This window comes from Lutra lutra, chromosome 12 (assembly GCF_902655055.1).
Source record: "Lutra lutra chromosome 12, mLutLut1.2, whole genome shotgun sequence".
NCBI lineage: Eukaryota > Metazoa > Chordata > Mammalia > Carnivora > Mustelidae > Lutra > Lutra lutra.
The window spans coordinates 59,649,425-59,671,353 of NC_062289.1; the positions used below are offsets into that span (position 1 = coordinate 59,649,425).

At 44.2% G+C, this 21,929-nt stretch overlaps 2 protein-coding genes across 2 annotated transcripts in view; both read left to right on the forward strand.

The window, feature by feature from the left end:
- RAB31 (RAB31, member RAS oncogene family) overlaps positions 1-21,929 on the forward strand; it is a 130,714-nt gene that overhangs the window by 66,237 nt on the left and 42,548 nt on the right. Inside the window, exon 3 of the mRNA XM_047697405.1 lies at positions 392-473. Coding sequence (XP_047553361.1) covers positions 392-473 — 82 coding nt within the window. The remainder of the gene's footprint in view (positions 1-391; positions 474-21,929) is intronic.
- LOC125082134 (importin subunit alpha-1-like) lies at positions 8,738-10,623 on the forward strand. Its single transcript, XM_047697401.1, has one exon. It carries the CDS (start codon positions 8,790-8,792, stop codon positions 10,377-10,379), a length of 1,590 nt encoding a protein of 529 aa, XP_047553357.1. The 5' UTR covers positions 8,738-8,789; the 3' UTR covers positions 10,380-10,623.

Sequence of the window (21,929 nt, forward strand, 5' to 3'; positions counted from 1 at the left end):
CACAAGTAGGCAGAGAGGCAGGGAGAGAGAGGGAGGGGGAAGCAGGCTCCCTGCCGAGCAGAGAGCCCGATGCAAGGCTCGATCTCAGGACCCTGAGAGCATGACCTGAGCCGAAGGCAGAGGCTTAACCCACTGAGCCACACAGGCGCCCCGCATTCTTGGCTTTTTAAAAACAATGTCCTTCCTTAAGCCTCCATTTGGACTAACAGAATATGAAGAATATTTTCTTTTGGGTGATGGGATTCTAGCAGCCCTTCCTTCCTCTTAGAGGCCCCCCCAGGAGGGACCTTGGGGAGTCTTACTGAGGCAAGAGGAACTTGGGTGAAACAGGAGTCTTTGTGAAGATTTTAGGGGTGCCTGGTAACGTGGAGATGTTGATTCTCTTTTTCAGGGCATCTTTTATGACCAAAACTGTGCCTTGTGGAAATGAACTTCATAAGTTCCTCATCTGGGACACTGCTGGGCAGGAACGGGTAAGTGTATGGGTTGTTGGCTTTCTAGGGAAAATACTGAGCCCCGTCCCCGAAGGAAGGTTTTTTTGTATTTGGCAAGACACTTGGTTGTGAGTGAGAGGAACCCAGCTTCAGTGATTTAATCAGAAAAGGAAATGTGTTCTTCCACTGTGTGAAGAATGTATGGGGTCACCCTCTTGAGTCAGGGCCAAGTTCAAGTCCTCCAAATGTATTGTCAGAGGCACCTCGCTCTGTCCCTGTTTCTCTGCTTGCTTCCCTCTAGACTGGCTTCTTTTTAGGCAGACTCACATCCTTCTCTTCCCTAAGGGTGGCAAGGATGTCTCCATCTGTGACCCTAGGCCCGCATTCTGCCACCTGAGGAGTCCCACAGACAACAGCTCCTCTTTTCTGCAAATTATGCCCCGTGTCTCATTGCCTGGTTTGGTCACGTGTTCCACTCCTGAACCTGACACTCTGTAGTAGTGTTCAAGGGGGATTTGGCACTCCTATTTGTAGGGCCCAGTAATACACTACCCCTAGAGGTAGGAGCTGCCATCAGCCCCACCTGAGCCATACCAGTGGGAAGTCCCATAGACTTAGTTACCCAAGGAAAATCTGGGTTCTCTTACTGGAAAATGGGACAATGGACGTTGGGTTACCAGAAACATCCAATGACTTGTCTCATTCCTAATTCCTTTGATTTGCCTAAAATGTTGACGGAGAAGATTATTTAAGAAGCTCGTGTTTTTAGATTTAAAAAAAATGAAATGGTTACCAACACAGTTTGTCTATAACAGGACAGTGTAAGCACTGGAGTGTGTATTATCAAAGTTGAAAGGGGCAGTCCAGATAAGTGACAGGGATAACCACTAGCTTGTCTTCCATGGGGGCTTCCATCCTGCTCAAAACTTTCATCAGAGAAGGGTGCCTGGGTGGCTCAGGGGGTTAAGCCTCTGCCTTTGGCTCAGGTCGTGATCTCAGGGTCCTGGGATGGAGCCCCGCATCAGGCTCTCTGCTCAGGAGGGAGCCTGCTTCCCCATCTCTCTCTGCCTGCCTCTTTGCCTACTTGTGATCGCTCCCTCTCTCTGACAAATAAATAAATAAAATCTTAAAAAAAAAAAACTTTCATCAGAGCTAACGATTATGGAGTAAACTAGGTTGAGCTTCCCCTTGTCTGATTCAAGCTCACGTGTCACCTTCTCTACCGACCTATCCTATTCAAAGGTCAACACTTCCCCCTTTCCCATCCTTGCTCCACTCACTTTCTTTTTCTCCACAGCTCTTACCACCTTGTAATATGCTACTGAATTCCATTATTGATTATCTGTCCCTCAAAGCAAGAGAACCCAGGGATAAAGCATCCTTTTCGTTATCGACTCCTAACTAGTCAAGTGTGTGTTTCTGTAACTTTCATTTTATATAACTCCCTACTCCAGCATTTATAGATTAAGGCTACTAGGGTTTTAAAGATGTCTTTCTCCTTAATCAGGACGAATCTTCTGGCCTACAAACGCTGACCTCATTAGAACGTCTTCTGTTTTGCTGCTAAGTTGAGAGCACAGATTTACACACACGAAGTCTCTAACTGTTAGTCCGCTGTGCCTGCTGACCTCTGAAATAAGAGGACGGATGCTAGGAGAAAATGTCTACTCAGGGATCTCGTCTTTACATAGCTTCCTTTTTATCTACTATGTACGTTTATTTGTAGTATGTCGATCTGCTAGGGTTTGGGGGTTTGAGATTTGGTTTTTTGGTTATTAATTTAAACTTAAGCAGAGAAGCTTTCTTGCTCCCATTTTTACTTTTGGCCATGAAGTAGCTGCTTTTGCAGCCACTTTTAATGAGCTTCAGTCAATTTTACCAAAAGTCTTAGCCATACTACTGCTTCTACTATTGGTGGGTATTTCCCGAGGGCTAGCTACATTCCATGCACTGTTCGCATGACTTCCGTGTACTAACAAACACCCTTAGTCCTCTCGCAGCACTCTGAAGTGGGGACTATTTTATCCCTCTTTATATGTGAGGTCACAGAGGGACAGAGAGGTTAAATCACTTGCTCAAGGTCACACAGCCCATTAGGTGGAAAGCTGAAATCTGGATCCAACAGTCTGGGTCCTGAGCTTTGCTTTGTAGTTTTGTTCTGCTTGAAAAATCACACAAAAGCCATGCAGCCAAGAGTAAAATTATCCAAAAATCCCACCACCCAGATATCTCCACTGTTTTTTTTTTTTTTAAAGATTTTATTTATTTATTTGAGAGAGAGAGAGTGAGAGAGAGCATGAGCGAGGAGAAGGTCAGAGGGAGAAGCAGACTCCCCATGGAGCTGGGAGCCCGATGTGGGACTCGATCCCGGGACTCCGGGATCATGACCTGAGCCGAAGGCAGTCGTCCAACCAACTGAGCCACCCAGGCGTCCCATCTCCACTGTTTTTTAAACTTAGTTTTTACATTGAAGGATAATTGACATACAATATTAGCTTCAGGTGTACATCGTAGTGATTTGATATTCTTATACATTATGAAATGATCCCCGCAATAAGTCTAGTTTCCACTATTGACATTAGTGACCATTCTGCAGCTTTCTCACTATGCGTGTGTTGGTAACTTCATATCAAAACGTTCAGGGTTCTTTTTTTCTTTTTTTAATTTTAAGATTTTATTTATTTGTCAGAGAGAGAGAGAAAGAGAGCGCAAGCGCACAAGCAGGCAGATGCAGAGAGAGAAGCAGGCTCCCCACTGAGCAAGGAGCCCGATGCAGGACTCAATCCCGGGACCCTGGGATCATGACCTGAGCCGAAGGCAGCGGCTTAACCCACTGAGCCACCCAGGCATCCCAAAGCGTTCAGGGTTCTTTATAACCTGCCATTTTCACTTGGTAATAACAGTGTTCTAGAAGAGAGATTTCTGTATAAGCTAAATGGAGTATTTGACATGTCTTTACCTATTCTGATATAATTCAAGTAGGTGACTGCTTTTGATGAAATTCGGTCCTCTAAAGTAACTACTATAGTTTGTAGCTTGCTCTCTGACCATCGCAAAGCAAAACAGCAATAGAAAATCTTCTGTATGACCAGATTTCTAATTATTCTAATTGCTTTTCCTGAAATTTGATGATTGGAGATGATAGACATCTGTGCCTATATTGCAATGTATGTAATTTTTAAAAGCTTAGTATTATATATGTTATTATATTGTACATATTGTATCATATACTATTTATTGTGTTATTGTATCAGAGTTATATATATTATTACTAGTATCTATTTTTGTAATTATTAGTATTATGTGTAGAAGGCCAAGTGCACACTTGTGCTTTAGGGAGGAAGGACTGACTTTTGGGTGATAACTTCAGGGGGATGCTTTTTAGAATTTAGATTTGTGGAGAGCGTGCGAGAAATGCCTGCACAGCCTTTGTGGTCATCGAACCCTCTAACCCTCGAAGGCCTGATTTAGTTATCCTCAGGCCGTCCTTGTCTGCTATCCCTCCAAGCGGTCTCGCATCTCTCCAGTGATGACATTTTCTCAGCCGTGCTAGTGGCTTGTTGCTGGATTTAATCGTGCTTGTAATGACGTTGCCTAATGTTGGAGCTAAAAATACCTTCCCGGCTGCTGCGTGTGCCTTATGCTATTTGTTCTGTCTCATTAATTGTTGGAGTCCAGCGCTCTCCATTATCCCTCCATATCCTTGTAGAAATTGGCTCCTGTACTTCTTAGTCTTCACAATTTTAAACAAACAAAATCTCCTTGGATTTATGATTTGATAAGATGAAGACATCGCTTCTGTGTCCTCAAAGGGGGGAATGTTCAGTACAATGCTTTGCATGTGTTAATTACTCAGTATTTGTTTATTTGTGGAACTATCTAAACACTTCTGCCTAGCATACACGATATTAATTCTGGACTACATTTGTGGCACAAATTCATAGTCTTAAAAAATCACTCTTCCATCTGAGTACGGGAAATATAAAAGGAGCCCTCTCTCTCGTCCTCCCTCTCTCATAGAAGAGAGTGTTCGTTCTTGATATGCTGTCTTAATTAGGCTTTCCATTCAGCTATATATGGCGGACATCCTGTGATCCTTTCAATGGCAAACAGTAATCCATAAACCACCTCTGTAAAAAAGTGTTTTCAGATTCAAACATTTTCAATTAACCAAGTGATTGTTGAATCCAATTTTTTAGGAGCTTACCGTTTTCGAGATTTGTATATTCAGTGTTTTGCTGTCAAGACGGGTGGAGTGGGAGCAAGAGTGCCATTGGAGTGCCCATGTTGTAGTGTTGGTGTGGGCTTTTGGGGGTTTTTATCCTGTCCTCTTGGAATGAGTTGTTGTGCTGGTTTCTGCTTTGTGATCTGTGAGGAGAACTCAGCAATAGGTCAGCAGATGACTCCTGTGAGCTCAGAGGAGCTCAAAATGGTCCCAGGGGAGAGAAAGGAATTTATCTGCCCAGCTTTGTCCTCCTGTCTCCCACTGATCAAGGTTTGTAATGGGGAGCTGAGACTTCTGTCCTACTGTGTCAACACATCCATCTTTCCCTTTGGGTTTCCTTTTCACTCCCTTCTTTGCTTTTCCATATAAACTGGGGTCTAGAATATCCTCATTGTTATTAAAAATGTTTGGGGGCACCCAGGTGGCTCAGTTGGTTAAGTGGCCGACTCCTGATTTTGGCTCAGGTCACAGTCTTGGGGTTATGAGATCAAGCCCCACATCGGGCTCCATGCTGAGCGTGGAGCTTGCTTAGGATTCTCCCTCTCCCTCTGCCCTCCCCTGGAAAAGAAAGTCTCATCAATAGGGATTGCAGTCTCCACGTTCTAGATGTGTGCTTCGAAGTCATTCTGTTTTTGCTTTAAAACACAATTGCAGGGGCGCCTGGGTGGCTCAGTGGGTTAAGCCTCTGCCTTCGGCTCAGGTCATGATCTCAGGGCTCTGGGATTGAGCCCCGCATTGGGCTCTCTGCTCAGGAGGGTGCCTGCTCCCCCCCACCCCCGCCCCGCCAGCCTCTCTGCCTACTTGTGATCTCTGTCTGTCAAATAAATAAATAAAATCTTAAAAAAAAAACACAATTGCAATTCATAGGATAACTCCATTAAAATGTTCATATCTTGAAAGAATTCCATGCTTCATTTTCTTGATCTGATCTGTGAGAACAATATTATTCTAAGAATCTAACATGAACAAATATGAACATCATCTCATTATCTTGTTTCAATTGGGTTGAAGTCAGTGTTATTGCTATCTATCTGCCCTACTGCCTCAGAAAGAATTGTCGTATTTATAAAATTTGGGTTTCAGGGCGCCTGGGTGGCTCAGTGGGTTAAGCCGCTGCCTTCGGCTCAGGTCATGATCTCAGGGTCCTGGGATCGAGTCCCGCATCGGGCTCTCTGCTCAGCAGGGAGCCTGCTTCCTCCTCTCTCTCTCTGCTTGCCTCTCTGTCTACTTGTGATCTCTGTCTGTCAAATAAATAAATAAAATCTTTAAAAAAAAAAAATTTGGGTTTCAAATGCACCACAGTCACAAATGCCACAAAGGTGAATTGATGGTTCTTTGGTTAGAATAAAAGCTCTCTCCTCTGACTTTAACATATCTGGAGTTGACTAGATTAACTTCTGAAATCAAGTTCATCATTATATACTTTTTAAAGATGAAATTGGAGAACACATGTGCAGACTAAAAAGTAGCCCCTCCCCAATACTTAGTAGGAATTATGGAGTTTTGAACTTAATGGTAAAAATGACATGATGCAAAGATTTATGTAGGAAGGTATATAATTTTTAACTACTGTCTTTTTTGGGGTATTTAAAAAATTGATGAAACACTGAGAATGCAAGAAATGCTAAGTAAGAACAATTTTTTTTTTTTTAAGATTTTATTTATTTGACAGATCACAAGTAGGCAGAGGCAGGCAGGCAGAGGGAGAGAGGAGGAAGCAGGCTCCCCGCTGAGCAGAGAGCCCGACGTGGGGCTCGATCCCAGGATCCTGGGATCACGACCTGAGCCGAAGGCAGGGGCTTTAACCCACTGAGCCACCCAGGTGCCCCAGTAAGAACAATATTGAATACTATATAAGACCTGTATGATCTAATAAAAGATGGAACTGTTGTCGAATTCTGCATATGATCCTAAATAAACAAGACTTTATTTAGAATTTAGAATACAATTATTTAGAATTTAGAATACTATTATTAACTATTTCAGGTGTTTAGTTAATAATGGCTGTGTGTGTTAATTCTTCTTCTTTTTTTTAATCTTTTTATTTAAAAGTACTCATAGTGGGGTGCCTGGGTGGCTCAGTCAGTTAAATGGCTGACTCTTGATCTCCACTCAGGTCTCGATCTGAGGGTTGTGAGTTCAAGCGCCATGTTGGGCTCCACAGTGGGTATGGAGTCTACAGAAACAAAAACAAAAACTTTTATACCCACAGAAAATTTATAAAAATATTACAGAGCTCGGCTCTGTAATTTAAATTTAAATTTAAATTTAAAATTTATAAAAATATTACATCGGGCTGTCTCCTCAGCAGGGAGTCTGCTTCCCCATCTCTCTCTGCCTGTCTCTCTGCCTACTTGTGATCTCTCTCTGTCAAATAAATAAATAAAAGCTTTAAAAAAACATTACAGAGCTCTCTAGCTAAAGTGGCTCTGCCTCAAGCTGTGGGTCTTTCTGTGTGGTGGCTGAGGGTTGCTTGTTCATTCTGGGGTTAGAGAGGCAGTAGTACCTGAGGAAGCTCATGGTCGATGCAGAAGCACAAGCAGCGAGGCACAGACGCAAGGCCTCTTAATGCTAGGGTCTGACTGAGCGCATGACACATGGCCTACATTCCATTGGCCGAGGTAAGGCATGTGGCTCAGCCCAAAGTCAAGTGACAGCGAGACACGGCCTTTAGAGGATGTGAGAAACTACACTGGCATAAACAGCGGTTCACACAGAGGTGAACACTTAATTGTTGGTCATAATGTCGTCTGCCACAGGCTTCTACTGGATTCTCTCAATCTGTGTACTTAGGAGGCTCCACTTTGTGTGGTCTTAAACTTCTTTTCAGAGCCTACCTCAGTCTTTCCCCACTGAGTTCTACACTCACCCACTTTACAATGTTTCATCCAAAATGAATTTCCTATGAAGAAATCTGAAACTGTAGAGATAATGTTTGCCCTCCTGTGGCTTTTGAGATACAGCAGACCCTTAAACAACATGGGGGTTAGGGGTGCTGACCCTCCACATAGCTGAAAATCCACGTACAACTTTGGACCCCCCCCCCCCCCGCCAAAAACATAACTACTGGTACCTACTGTTGCCAAGAAGCCTTCTTGAGAACACATATTGTGTGTGATACATGTCATACACTCTACTCCTACCAGAAAGCCAGCTCTGGAAAAGAAAATGCTATTAGAAAATCGTAACAGAAAATGGGTTTACAGTACTGGACTTTAAAAAAAAAAATCTGCCTTTAAGTGGATTTGTGCAGTTCAAACCCATGTTCAATGGTCTACTGTATATTCATTACTTCCTGGTCGCTGAGATGGTCCCTCCCCATGTTTCTGAAAAGAGCCCAGTGAAGGTAGCTGTGGTGTGAAATTCTCTATTTACCTGTCCCTTGACAGGGGAACTCTTTTCCTGTCCACTCCTACACCCATTCTAGACTTGCTTGAAGCTTCCATCTCATCAGCTTTTTGTTTTCATTCCCTGTTTCACCTGCGAAGCAGCTGAGCTGATAACTGATAAATGAATTGATAAATGCTTTTGTCTGCATTTGTTTCTGTGGGGATTATCAGCATGTAGGGTATTACCTCTCTTTTGGAGAAATAGCTTTATTGAGGGGTGCCTGGGTGGCTCAGTCCGTGAAGTGTCTGCCTTCAGCTCAGGTCATGATCCCAGGGTCCTGGGATCAAGCCCCGCATCGGGCTCTCTGCTCAGCAGGAAGCCTGCTTCTCTCTTTCCCTGCTGCTCATGTTCTTTCTCAAATAAATAAATAAAATCTTAAAACAAAAAAAAAAAAAAGGGAAAAGAAAAACAGGGGCACCTGGGTGGCTCAGTAGGTTAAGCCTCTGCCTTCAGCCAGGTCATGATCTCAGGTCCTGGGATTGAGCCCCGCACTGGACTCCTTGTTCAGCAGGGAGCCTGCTCCCCCACCCCCCACCCTCTGCCTGCCTCTCTGCCTACTTGTGATCTCTCTCTGTCAAGTAAATAAATAAAATCTTTAAAAAAAAACCAACACCACACCGTCTTTGGGGTGATCCGTGGTGGACGTTTTGAGGGCAGCTGACCTGCAGCCTGCGCGTCCCGGACCGCCTCCCGTGGAAGCCTGAGCTGGCCGTGTAGCTTTCTCCCTTTGTCTCATAACCATGTCCACCAACGAGAATGCTAATTCACCAGCTGCCCGCCTTAACAGATTCAAGAACAAGGGGAAAGACAGTACAGAAATGAGGCGGCGTCGAATAGAAGTTAATGTGGAGCTGAGGAAAGCGAAGAAGGATGACCAGATGCTGAAAAGGAGAAACGTAAGCTCGTTTCCCGATGATGCTACCTCTCCACTGCAGGAAAATCGCAACAACCAGGGCACTGTAAATTGGTCAGTTGATGACATTGTCAAGGGCATAAATAGCAACAATTTGGAAAGCCAGCTCCAGGCTACTCAAGCTGCTAGGAAACTGCTTTCTCGGGAAAAGCAGCCCCCCATAGACAACATAATCCGGGCTGGTTTGATTCCAAAATTTGTGTCCTTCTTGGGCAGAGCTGATTGTAGTCCCATTCAGTTTGAATCCGCTTGGGCTCTCACCAACATTGCTTCCGGGACATCAGAACAGACCAAGGCTGTGGTCGATGGAGGCGCGATCCCAGCGTTCATTTCCCTGTTGGCATCTTCCCACGCCCACATCAGCGAACAGGCTGTGTGGGCTCTAGGAAACATTGCAGGTGACGGTTCCGTTTTTCGAGACTTGGTTATCAAGTATGGTGCAGTTGATCCGCTTCTGGCTCTCCTCGCGGTTCCTGATATGTCATCGTTAGCATGTGGCTACTTACGTAACCTTACTTGGACACTTTCAAACCTTTGTCGCAACAAGAACCCCGCACCCCCACTAGATGTCGTCGAGCAGATTCTTCCTACCTTAGTTTGTCTCCTGCATCACGATGATCCAGAGGTCTTAGCAGATACCTGCTGGGCCATCTCCTACCTGACGGATGGTCCAAATGAACGGATTGAAATGGTTGTGAAAACAGGAGTTGTGCCCCAGCTTGTGAAGCTTCTAGGAGCTACTGAATTGCCCATTGTGACTCCTGCGCTAAGAGCCATAGGAAATATTGTCACTGGGACAGATGAACAGACTCAGGTTGTAATAGATGCAGGAGCGCTTGCTGTCTTTCCTAGCCTGCTAACGAACCCCAAAACTAATATTCAGAAGGAAGCCACGTGGACAATGTCAAACATCACAGCTGGCCGCCAGGACCAGATCCAGCAAGTTGTAAATCACGGATTAGTCCCATTCCTCGTTGGTGTTCTTTCTAAGGCAGACTTTAAGACACAAAAGGAAGCTGTCTGGGCTGTGACCAACTATACAAGTGGTGGGACAGTTGAACAGATTGTATACCTCGTCCATTGTGGCATAAGAGAACCATTGATGAACCTCTTAACTGCGAAGGATACCAAAATTATTCTGGTCATTCTGGATGCCATTTCCAACATCTTTCAGGCTGCTGAGAAACTAGGTGAAACCGAGAAACTTAGTATAATGATTGAAGAATGTGGAGGTTTGGACAAAATCGAGGCTCTACAAAACCATGAAAATGAGTCTGTGTACAAAGCTTCATTAAACTTGATTGAGAAGTATTTCTCTGTAGAGGAAGAGGAAGATCAGAATGTTGTGCCAGAAACTACCTCTGAAGGCTATACGTTCCAGGTTCAGGATGGCACTGCTGGGACCTTTAACTTTTAGCTTGTACAGCCGACGCAGAAAGTTGTTTGTGGTGTGCTTTGTTTGGTAGAAGTTTGTCTTACTGTTTCTCTACTAAGAACTCTTTTTAAATGTGTTTTGTTATTGTAGCACTTTTTACAACAAAACTCTACTTGACCAGTTCCAAACTGTAAAAACTGTATGAAGCTCCTCCTCCCAGTGGGTTTCTTATTTCTATGTGGACTCTCTTCTCTTGCAGTGTCCTGTAAATAAAGATTAAATTCCACCCTTAAAAAAAAAAAAAAAAAAAAAAAAAAAAAACAGCAAAATACAAACCCACCTTTAATGAGATATAATTCTCAGACCATACAATTGACTCACTTAAAGGGTGCAGTTCAGTGGACTCTAGTATTTTAGATTGTGCAACTGTTGCCACAATTAATTTTAAACCCATTGATAGTCATCCCCCATTTCTTCCTAAGTCCCCCAGCCCTTGGCTGCTTTCTGCCTCTAGATTCACCTCCTTTGGACATTTCATATAAATGGAATCATGCTGGGTGTTTTGGGGACTGGCTTCTTACACTTAGCATAATATTACCAATGTTCATCCACATTGTAACTAGAATCAGTGCTTCTTTCTTTTTCATGGCTAATACTCCATTCTATGGATGCCATACATTTTGTTTATCCATTCATCAGGTGATGGACATTTAGATTGCTCCCTCATTTGGGCCCTTATGAGTAGTGCTGCTTTAAGCATTTACGTACAAGTTTTTATTTAGATAGCTTTGTTCTTTAATCTCTTGGGAATATATCTGGGACTGAAATCGATGGGTCCTCTAGTAACTCTATGTTTAGTAGTTTGAAGATCCACCAAACTTCTCCAAAGTCACTGCACCATTTTATATTCCTACCCACAATGTACAAGGTTCTGCATTCCCACCAACACTTGTCTTTGCCAGACTCAGGATTATTCCTATATGTTCTTCTAAGAACTTCATAGTTTCAGCTCTTGCCTTTAGCGATGATCCATTTGTTATAATTTTTGCATATCTTGTAAGGAGGGGATTCAACTTTACTCTCCGGGTGTTGCTATCATACAAAATCAGCTGTCCCAACACAGTTTGTTGAAAAGATTATTCTTTGCCCAAATTGATTTTCTTGGCACCTTTGTTGATATGATAATCAGTTGACCACGAATGTGTGGTTTAATTCTGGACTCAGTTCTCTTTCTTTGATCTAATTTTTACCCTTCTGCTAACACCACGGTGCCCTGATTGCTGCATCCTTTGCAGCAAGTTTGAAAATTAGGAAGTATGAGTCCTCTACCTTTGTCCTTTATCAAGATTGTTTTGTCTATTCTGCATCCCTTTCATTTCACAGGAATTTTAGGATGGGAGTTTACGTTTTTGCAAAAACTCCAGATGTATTTGTTAGGGATTATGTTAAATCTACAGATGAATATGAGGTCACCTACTCCTTAAGCCTTTAAGTTATAAGTGATAAGCAAGTTGCAAGCTGTTTTCATCTCTAATTGTGGACCGGAAGTACAGCCTTGACCTCAGAATGGTACCTAAAGAAAAAATTCTGAATACAATGTTAAATCTTTCAAATGTCAAAATGTGTTTCACGTAACAAATTCATATAGAACTCTAAATAAGGTTATATTTGTGAAGTGATCACTTATAATTTACCAAAATATTACTAGATTTGAACTGCATGATACTTGACTGAATTATGTTTTTTTAAAAAAATGACCTATCTTCAAAATAGTATTAATTGCCGCTGATTTAGTTTTTTTCAGCAGTATTATCTAACCCAGGACCAGACTTTATTACTTTAATAGATACTATTCAAGACAGTGTGACAATATGCTGAAATCCATTGATTCAAAGGCTTATAGTGACTCTTGTAGTGAGTGTACAGACTTTTCCCCACCAATTTTAAGATGTTTCGAGCACTCCAGAAAATAATATGATAAGTATATTAACACCACCAAGATTTGTTTACTCTTTGCTTGTTCCTGGTTGGGGTGCCTGGGTGACTCAGTTGGTTAAACATCTGTCTTCAGCTCGGGTCATGATCCCGGAGTTCCGGGATCGAGTCCCACATGGGGGCTCCCTGCTAAGTGGGCAGCCTGCTTCTCCCTCTGCCTGCCGCTCCCCCTGCTTGTGCATGCTCTCCGTCAAATAAATAAATAAACTCTCAAAAATTTTCAAAAAAAAGATCTCAAAAAAAAAAAAAGGGAATTTTCCTGGGAGCTGGGTACCCGAAGAAGGCAAACTCCCGCTGGTGCCCTCCAGAAGCCGACGGCTTAGTGGGCTGTGGAACCATGGTGGTGTTCGTCCTTAATTTGCAAGCCCTCGCAGGCTCCTACAGGGACAGGACGACATATGCAGAGACAGCTGAGAGGCAGCCAAGCCAGGCCAAGGCTGAAATGCCCCCGTGGGTCCCTGAGAAAGAAAAGAGAACTAAGGCAGCAGATAGCTGAGGTCAAGTTGGGGCTTGACAAACATCAAAAGAAACTTTTTTGGCTTTCATTCCTTCTTTCTTCGGGGCCCCAGACTCTGTGGTCAAGAGAGTGGTTCTCTTTTCATCGACTGTGGCCAAAGTCAGAGGAAATTTTGACCTTTGGATGTCCTTGAAGAATGGGGCCTGTTAGAAGCTCAGAATGAGCTGATCTTTGTTTCCTTCTTGCTTGCCCTGCGGCCTCTGGCAATACAGGCTTGGCTCCAAGCGGCAGCAGCAAAAAGCACAGGCAGACTCTGCTTCTCACCCATGGCTGGAGGGAAATTACTTCACCCTTAAACCTTTCCCACACCCACGAGAGAATTTACCTTCAGTGGAAGTAAAGTGGTAATTTTGCTTTCCTTCCCCGCCTATCGCAAGAGAACACTGCTTTTATTTATTTATTTATTTATTTATTTATTTATTTATTTTTATTTATTTATTTTTAAAGATTTTATTTATTTATTTGACAGACAGAGATCACAGGTAGGCAGAGAGGCAGGCTGAGAGAGGAAGGGAAGCAGGCTCCCTGCTGAGCAGAGAGCCTGATGTGGGGCTCGATCCCAGGACCCTGGGATCATGACCTGAGCCGAAGGCAGAGGCTTTAACCTGCTGAGCCACCCAGGCGCCCCTATTTATTTATTTTTAAAAGATTTTATTTATTTACTTGACAGACAGATCACAAGTAGGCAGAGAGACAGGCAGAGAGGGGGAAGCAGGCTCCCTGCTGAGCAGAGAGCGGGATGCGGGACTCAATCCGGGGACCCGGAGGCCATGACCTGAGCCGAAGGCAGAGGCTTAACCCACTGAACCACCCAGGCGCCCGAGAACGCTGCTTTTAATCAGTATGCATTGACGTCCTGATTGGGAAAATATTCCTCCTTGCCAGACTCCACTCCTGTCACTCCCCCTCAAAAGGAAAACCCGATGAAGACTATGTAGTCAGGAGACACACAGAAGCCTGTGAATCTGGTAAAAGCTGTTAAAAATGAGGTAAACAGTTCCTGGGATAGGACTGTGCCCCATCATCTCCTTTTAGAAGAAGCCTCAGGAATCCCCTACAGCTGAAGAGTTCCAGGGATGTTTAAAACTCGGTGACAGAAGCTGTGCAAGGAAAGGGTGACTGTGGCATTCGAGTTGGGGTGTCCAATGGCAGCAGGGTCCAGAGTCACCATTGTGGGCAGGCCCGGTTCCCAGAGGTGTCCTGTTGGGGGGTGTTGGCGTCATTTAGGAAATTAGGAGATGGGGGGAGAATGCCACTGGTGGGAAAGAAAGAGGAAGGACTTGTCCATATATTAAAATAAATTTAGTAAGTCCTAAGGGAAACTCCAAGCACTAGTGCCCTCAAGCCTGTGCGATGGGAAGGCCGGAAGTGAGGGAGAGGAAATGGGGAGTGGACAGACAGGAACAGCAGAGAGGGTAGCCTCAAGCATCAAGTCTTACAAAGCAAGAATGAGCTGCTCCTGCCCACAAGTGGCCCTGGTCCCTTGGCCCTGTAGCCCCCTCTCTGTCATAGTAGACCCCACCGTGGTCCTTTGTGCCCCGGTAGGTCTCCCCTCCTCCAAGACCTGCCTGCTCTGCCCCTCTGGGCGGTGGGGGGAGGGGGGATGGCAACAGGAGTGTTCTGGGAGAGAGGGCTATGCCACCAGGGGAAGATTCTTCACAAGTCAGGCAATGACATTTTCCTGGTGTGTATTTTGGTCTGGGATAGCCTAAGTAGTTTCTAATTATGAAGCATTGTCTGTGCCTCCTGGGTTGAGGCCAATTTCCGTTCTACTCTCTGCGGGCAAAGACTTGTGCTGAGGAAGAAGCTAAGAAGCACTTTATCTGGTTGTGTTTTTCTCCCCTCTCCTCCCCTGCCCCCCCCTTCATTCCCACCTCTCCCTCCCCACTCCTCCCCCCTTCGCTTTTTACTTTCTTGCATCTAATTTCCTAAGTCTGGTTCAAATACAGACCAAGCCCGTGAATGTCATTCGTGACAAGGGAATTAGGCACATGGACTTCGTTTAATAACAAAAGAGCGTGCTCCTGAGGTGCCAAAGGACGTATCTAAGCAGGAACAGCTGGAGTGTCCTTAGAACACAGAGCTTGCTGTTTGGAAACAGTTATCCCCAGAGCGGCCCCTTTGAAGTCGGCCTGACTCCACCCCTCTTCTCCACCTTCTGTTTGTTTCTTGGGGCTGCTCCAAAAGATCCCTCACAGCTCCCTCCCACTTCTGAAAGTCAGGAGTCCGAGTAGGGCTTTCCAGGCCAAGAGCAAGACATAGGTAGGGCTGTGTTCCTTTCTGGAGGCTTTGGGATAGAATCTGTTTCTGGCCTTTCTCAGAGGCTGCCCGCATTTCTTAGTTTGTGCTCGCATTCCCTAATTTGTGCCCACATTCCTCCTTCCATCTTCAAGGCCAGCCGCAGAGCCATCTTCCAAACTCTGACTCTCTTGCCTCCCTCTGCCACTTGTGCAGACCCTGATGATGATGCTGGACACTGTATGATAATCTTCCCATCTCAAGGTCAGCTGTCAGCACTCTTAATCCATTAGCAACCTCAATGCCCCCTTGCCATGGAGTGTAACATATTTACGGGTCCCAGGGATTAAGATATGGACATCTTTGGGGACTGTGGTTCTACCTTCCACCTCCCTAGAACAGTTCCCCTTCATGTACTGGGTGATCAGGAGATACTTGTTGAATGACTGAATACGTTTAGTGTAAGACCGTATCAGCATTACATCAATTTACACAGCATTTCATTTCGGGGAAGCAACTAAGGAATGGAAAGGGTATGGAATTTTGAGTCAGAAGACCTGTGTTCAAGGGCTGGTTATAGCCTTTAAGAGCTGTGTATCTGTGGGCAATTTACTGAATCATTCGGAGCCCAGTTTCTCATCTGTAAAATGGGAACAGTTTTACCTAGCCCACCTGCCTTCACAGAGTTATTGATTCATCACGTGTGTCCCGCCCTTACGTGTATCTTGAGCCCCTGCTATGGCCCAGAGTGGGGTTCAGGAAGGGATCTCAGAGGACATGGCTGTTGAAAAAGGTGTGAATGAAAGATGGGCGTGAGGATGTCTAGCGGAGGTGGGTCCAGTCTGGAGAAGGCCTGTGGGACAACGTTGAGGGCTCCATGTGGCTGGGTGTTCAGGGAGCAGGGAGGAGGCCAGGGGCTGGGGAGAGAGGGAGGGAGGCCGGGCCGAGTGCCCGAATGACACGATAGGACAGACTTTGGATTTTCTGCCTAGTAAGTTAGAAGGATTTTGAAAAATGACACCATTTGACTTTGCTGGAAGAAAAAAACCACTCTGCTTTACAGTCAACAGACTATGACGTCAAGTGTTTGCTTCCGAAGATTCCAGTGGCGGGGGTGGGGTGGGAGGGGAGGTGGAAACATGCCAGGGACCATGTGTTCGGGCTGATCTTGAGACTAGGAGATGAGAGCATGGACGCACGTTGTACCATACTTTCTTCTTGTGCGGATGGTTGAAAATTTCCACAATTAAAAAGTCAAAAATAGATTCAATGGTATGTGTAAATAACATAACTCACAAGTTAAAAACAGGAACCTTCTGGCTGCTGTGTGGCCACTACAGTATCTAAATACTCCAGTGGAAACTTCCAGATATCCAGTCAAAGGAAAGATGGGTCTGCAGGCTGCTCTCGGTGAACATGGCACAGAGGCCTGGGTGCACGGCGCTTTGTGGGGTGAATGAAACCACACGCCTGAGAATGTGTTTTGTGTGACTCTGATCTCTTCCCAGCAAGCTGCTGTCACAGACTCAAGGAACTCCTTGTGGGTGCCCAGGAAGGCAGGCTTCCCTGGGGGCACAATGGTTGGGGGGGGCTGTAGGACGGACAGGTACCCCCGCCGGGGAGTGCTGGATCAGGCCCCTGCTTTGAAGCCCATGGGCCAAAGTCTATCCTGCTCTGGGAGTAATCCCAGGTGATGTTTGCTTTGCTGTCCCATTCTGCAGGGAGACCTCTCTCGAGGACGGGATGTTTACTGTGAACAGGAGGGCTGTATGCTGATGGGAGAGATCAAATCTACCTGAGCAGAGTATGGAGAGAGGGAGACTCATGACCAACCCTCATGGCATTTCCTTCCCGTGAATGGAGACTGTGTGCGATGAGAAATGCAGATAGCTTCTGGACAGGGTGGGGCAGAGTTCTGGACTTGGAGGCAATTCCTGTGGCTTGCTAGCAGACAGGAAGGAGAGTTGAGATTCTCTGTAGTTGGGTATTACGTGGGTGGGAAGAAATGTATTTCTACCTCATTTCAAAACCTTGACTTTTGTCTTACACATTATTCTGAGGATGAGAATATGCGAGTTCATTACCTCGTCTTTTCCAAAACACAAATCTGTGCCCTTCCCACCAACACCTTATGTTGTGGAAGGATGTTTGGATTTGTGTTGTATCATCGTCTCCCCAAGGAGGTTTGCACTGTTCCTTGTCAAAAAAGAGTCCACCGATGGAACTAGAGGGTATCATGCTTAGTGAAATAAGTCAATCGGAGAAAGACAACTATCATATGATCTCCCTGATAGAGGAAGTGGAGATGCAACATGGGGTGGGGGTAAAGGGGGTAGGAGAAGAATAAATGAAACAAGATGGGATTGGGAGGGAGACAAACCATAAGCGACTCTTAATCTCACAAAACAAACTGAGGGTTGCTGGGGGGAGGAGGTTGAGAGAGGGAGGGTGGGGTTATGGACATTGGGGAGGGTATGTGCTATGGTGAGTGCTGTGAAGTGTGTAAACCTGGTGATTCACAGACCTGTACCCCTGGGGATAAAAATATATTATATGTTTATAAAAAAAAAAAAAAAAAGTCCACCAGAGGTGAAGTTACCTCTAAAATCCAGCTTTCTCCTGGTGCTTTTGCTTCAGTGCCCTGACCCCTGGATGCCAAGGGAACTCTTTGCCTTTAATTAGCAAATTGAAAGAAAGAAGAAAGAAGGGGGGTGGTTGTCAAAATCCTTTCTCATTGTAAAGTAGTGTATCCTATTAAAATGTTTTTTAAAACAATCTGGACATATTATAATAAGTGGTGCTCTGCCTATCATGGTTATTATTCAGAAATAACTGTTAATAGTCCCAGCCCTTTTTCTCTTCACCTCTACCTACTATTGGATTTTAGGACATCTGAGTGGGTCTATTAAATAGGACTTCTGCTTCTCCGTGGAAAGAGAGGGTCCGTGTAGACACCAGAAACGTTCTTCTGAATGGCACAGAAAGAACATTCGGTAATGGTTTTTCCATTCAGCTTTTGCCAGCTGAGAATGTTGGGAATGTCAAGAATTTTCCTCTGCCACTTCCCTCTTTGTTTGAATCCTGTGGAACCTCGGGATATGTTTTGGCTTCTGCCCTTGACTGCCCATAGCCTCAGGGTTCTGCAGGATGTGAGAAAATCACTGTGTGCTGGCACTGGATACAGACCAGCCTGGATTCTCCCAGGCTGCATCCAAGCGACTCACCAGGGACAGCGTTGTCTGAAAATCATTACACGTGACCCATTCCTACAAGTTCCTGGACTTGATGCAAGAGCGGCCTGGCTTGGATAATTCTCATGCGGGGAGGCAGAGCTCAGCTAGAGCCTGTCCTTGTTTGGAAAATTCGTGAGTTTTCCACTACTGCTCATTCTTGACATGCAGAATTTTTGCTGCTATGGAATTTATGATGCCACAAACCTGCATTTAAGGAATTTTGCCTGAAGCAGACTGGATGGTCTGTAGGATTCAGATATTTCCTGGGATAAGACTTTCCATTGTGTGCTGAACAGTGTGTGCATGGGATGGGAAGAAAGGAGACCTCTGTTGTAGGTAATGCACTTGGAAGAATCAAGTGCAGGGCGAAGGAAAGAGGTTCCATTTGAAGTCTGCCTTACCTTGGCCATGAGTAACATCACAGAGCTGGAAAAACCTTAGTTACCACCACTCACCCCACCCCCACTGTTATCTGATCTGAAAATATTGGGGTTTGTAGCCAATGGTCAAGAACGCATTCTTGAGGCATCTTCGATGTAAACAGGGTGGTTTTATTAAAACACGGGACAAGACCTACGGGCAGAAAGAAAAGAACTGGAGTCAGGAAGAGTGGCTGTTTATATACTTTTAAGTTGGAAGTGGGTTAGGGATAGCATCAGTCTCTAAGGAATTTGGAAGCAAGGACCTTGGAGGGTTAGCTGTTCTTAGGAAAAGGTCATTTACTAATAGTGACACTTTAGTCATGGGTCCCTTCAGATGTGTATCAGTGGGCCATATGCTTGGAGGATGATTACTAACTACTAACTCATACTTTGGGGGGGTGTAGACATAAAGGAAATTTCCAAAGGAATTTTTATATATGAAAGGAGACTTATAGGATCCTGGAGGTCAGGCTAAAGTTAAGCTAAATTATTAACACCAAGACTGTTGAGTCCTTAGAGGAAGGTCACTCTGCCTGTCTCAAGGATGTGTGTAAGTTGTAAGGAGATATAATTTTTTGCTTTTGCTTTTGCTTTTGTTTCCCACATCACTGCCTGCATTTTACCAGAATAGAGCCAGGCTCTATTAGACTCCCTAGATCTCTTCATGCTTTGCCTTTAATGTGGGTTCTGAGCATACTAGGTCTCAAGATGTTAATAAATATTACTTGAACAAAGGTAAAAAAAAAAATCAATTGAGACGTCTGAGTTAAAACCAAAACAAAAAGATTTCTTCACTACAGAAATTTTCAGAGCCTTTAATATACTAATAATACTTCACAAATCTCCAGGGGGACATTATTAGGTAAAGTGTTTCTGAAACTTATTTGGCTAAGAAATGTTTTTGTTCCAAAAAGCACCTCATGAACCTAGGGTTTGGTAGAAGACCCTTGGGAAATACCAGACTGTGCCCCTTATGTCTCATGCCGTCTCTTATTTTTCAGAAAAGTGAGTTTCACTGCTGCCTGGCAGTCCATTGCACGGCTAAGGGCAAAGTATGAAGAGATGTAGACTCACAGGGAGTCTAGACAAATTTACTTTTCTGGTCCCTGATGGCTAGATATTGAAATAAGTTCCAGTTTTTCAGCATGACTGATAGTTCTGGAGAGAAATCTGGTTACTTTGTGACCATCTCTGACCATTCCCTTCAGAAGCACAATCCTTGAATCAGTGTATGAACATTTTCTTGCTCTTGCTATTCATTGTTTCGTTACTTTCCAGAAAGGTTATGCCTCTGTCTCCCAGTTCCTGGTAGTGGGGACAGGGTTAGCATCCATCTGTAAAAGCTGAGAAGTCTGAGAACATTGAATGAGACTGTTCCCTTCTCTTTTATTCTGTAACACGCAAAATTTAAAAATGCACAGTTGCACACATTAAGTACATGAACAGCCATTTCTTTTGAGGGTCAGATTTGCTTTTCACAATTCCCTGTGCTTTTTCTAAATAACTAAATGTCACTTGAGAGTCATCTGAGTACTCTGATTTTTAGTATTCTAGATATTTTGTTGGGTAGTTAGGGAAGAAGGAATTTTGAGCTGGTGTCTGTCCTGCTAAGTTTTGAAGAACTCTTCAAGGTGAGATTTAAAAATTATAGCAACCCCCTGTGATTGTAAAACTGTATTTCTAGAAGAACCTTTTAGGTGAGTGTTTTCATCAGTCTTAATTTGGACTCTACGGAAATTGAATTACGTCATGTTGAGTATTTAAGTCAGTTGTGGTGCTTTTGTTTTTATGTTTGTGTGGGGAAGAGTATACACATTGTAAACTAGAAGTGATTTATCCTTTTGTCCTCTACAAATATTATCCTTTGGTCAATGCATTATTGGGTTTTGGACTAGAGATGAACTTTCAACTCGTTAAAACCCCCAAGTCCCCGGCAATAAAGTCGTTTAAGTGGCTTCACCAACAGATTTATTTCAGCATGATTCCATTTGGAGGAAGGAAGGAACAAGTAATGCATTATATACAAAGATCTATTCAATAATCCATGAGTCCTGCACACCAGTGACCATTTCAGATTCAGCTCATGGTATTATAGCTGAAAATGACTCTGTCTTAAGATGTTCACAATTTACTCCTCTCTATGCTTGAGTCCATGAGTATCTTGATTTTTTGAGATGTAAATTTTGTACCTACGTGCTGTGTTTAAGTGGACCTTTCTTATATGGAAGCTATTTTGAAAAAAAATTGGGCATTTTATGTAATTGGGCTGAAGGACACTTTATATGCATTTCTTACCCTTAGCAAAGCAGGAATGTTTCAAAAATACATTGCTTTTTCCTCCCTTTGGGTAAGAATTCTGATTTTATTTTCTATACATGGAGTGGATTGCCAAAGGACAGATTAAAAATAGATTTATTGATGCCTAACAATTACAACAAACACACAGTGTTGGGTAGTGAATATGCAAGGCACGCATGGTAAATGGCCTGCTGTCCTCCAGTGAGTCCTGGCAAGAGGCCAAGGGCCGTCAGCTGGGAACTCCTGGGTTCATCCTGAGCCCCATCCACCCCATTCCCTTTTATGAAAACCACAGAGGCACCAGGAAGATTTCTGCTCAAGGCAGACGCTTGCACAAGGGCTAGGAGTTAAGAAAGAGCCTGCTTCCTTCCACACTCTTGAGAGTGCCACTAGCCTTCCTCAGTGCATTAAAAGGGAAATTGTGGGAACCAATGTGCTTCGCATTTCCAAATAGGATCATTTCAGTTTGGCAGGTCTTTATTCAGCGATCAGTATTCCGGGAGAAATAAACATGAATGAACGGTGGTTCTGTTGTTCACTGGGAAAGCTTCAGGATCCATCCTTCCTTACCCCCTGCTCCTTATCCTACTCTCCAATAAAAATGGCTGCTTTTGCTTTTTTAACTTGAAAACCTATTTTATTAAAGAAAAAAAAGGGGGCGCCTGGGTGTCTCAGTGGGTTAAGCCTCTGCCTTCGGCTCAGGTCATGATCTCGGGGTCCTGGGATCGAGCCCCGTATCAGGCTCTCTGCTCGGCAGGGAGCCTGCTTCCTCCTCTCTCTCTGCCTGCCTCTCTGCCTACTTGTGATCTCTCTCTGCCAAATAAATAAATAAAATCTTAAAAAAAAAAAAAGAAACTATCTTTCTCTATAAAAAAAAAGCATTGTAAAC

Bases quoted from the DNA above. Each gene is read 5' to 3' on its own strand.
- LOC125082134 (XM_047697401.1), top strand. From the start codon at position 8,790: ATGTCCACCAACGAGAATGCTAATTCACCAGCTGCCCGCCTTAACAGA.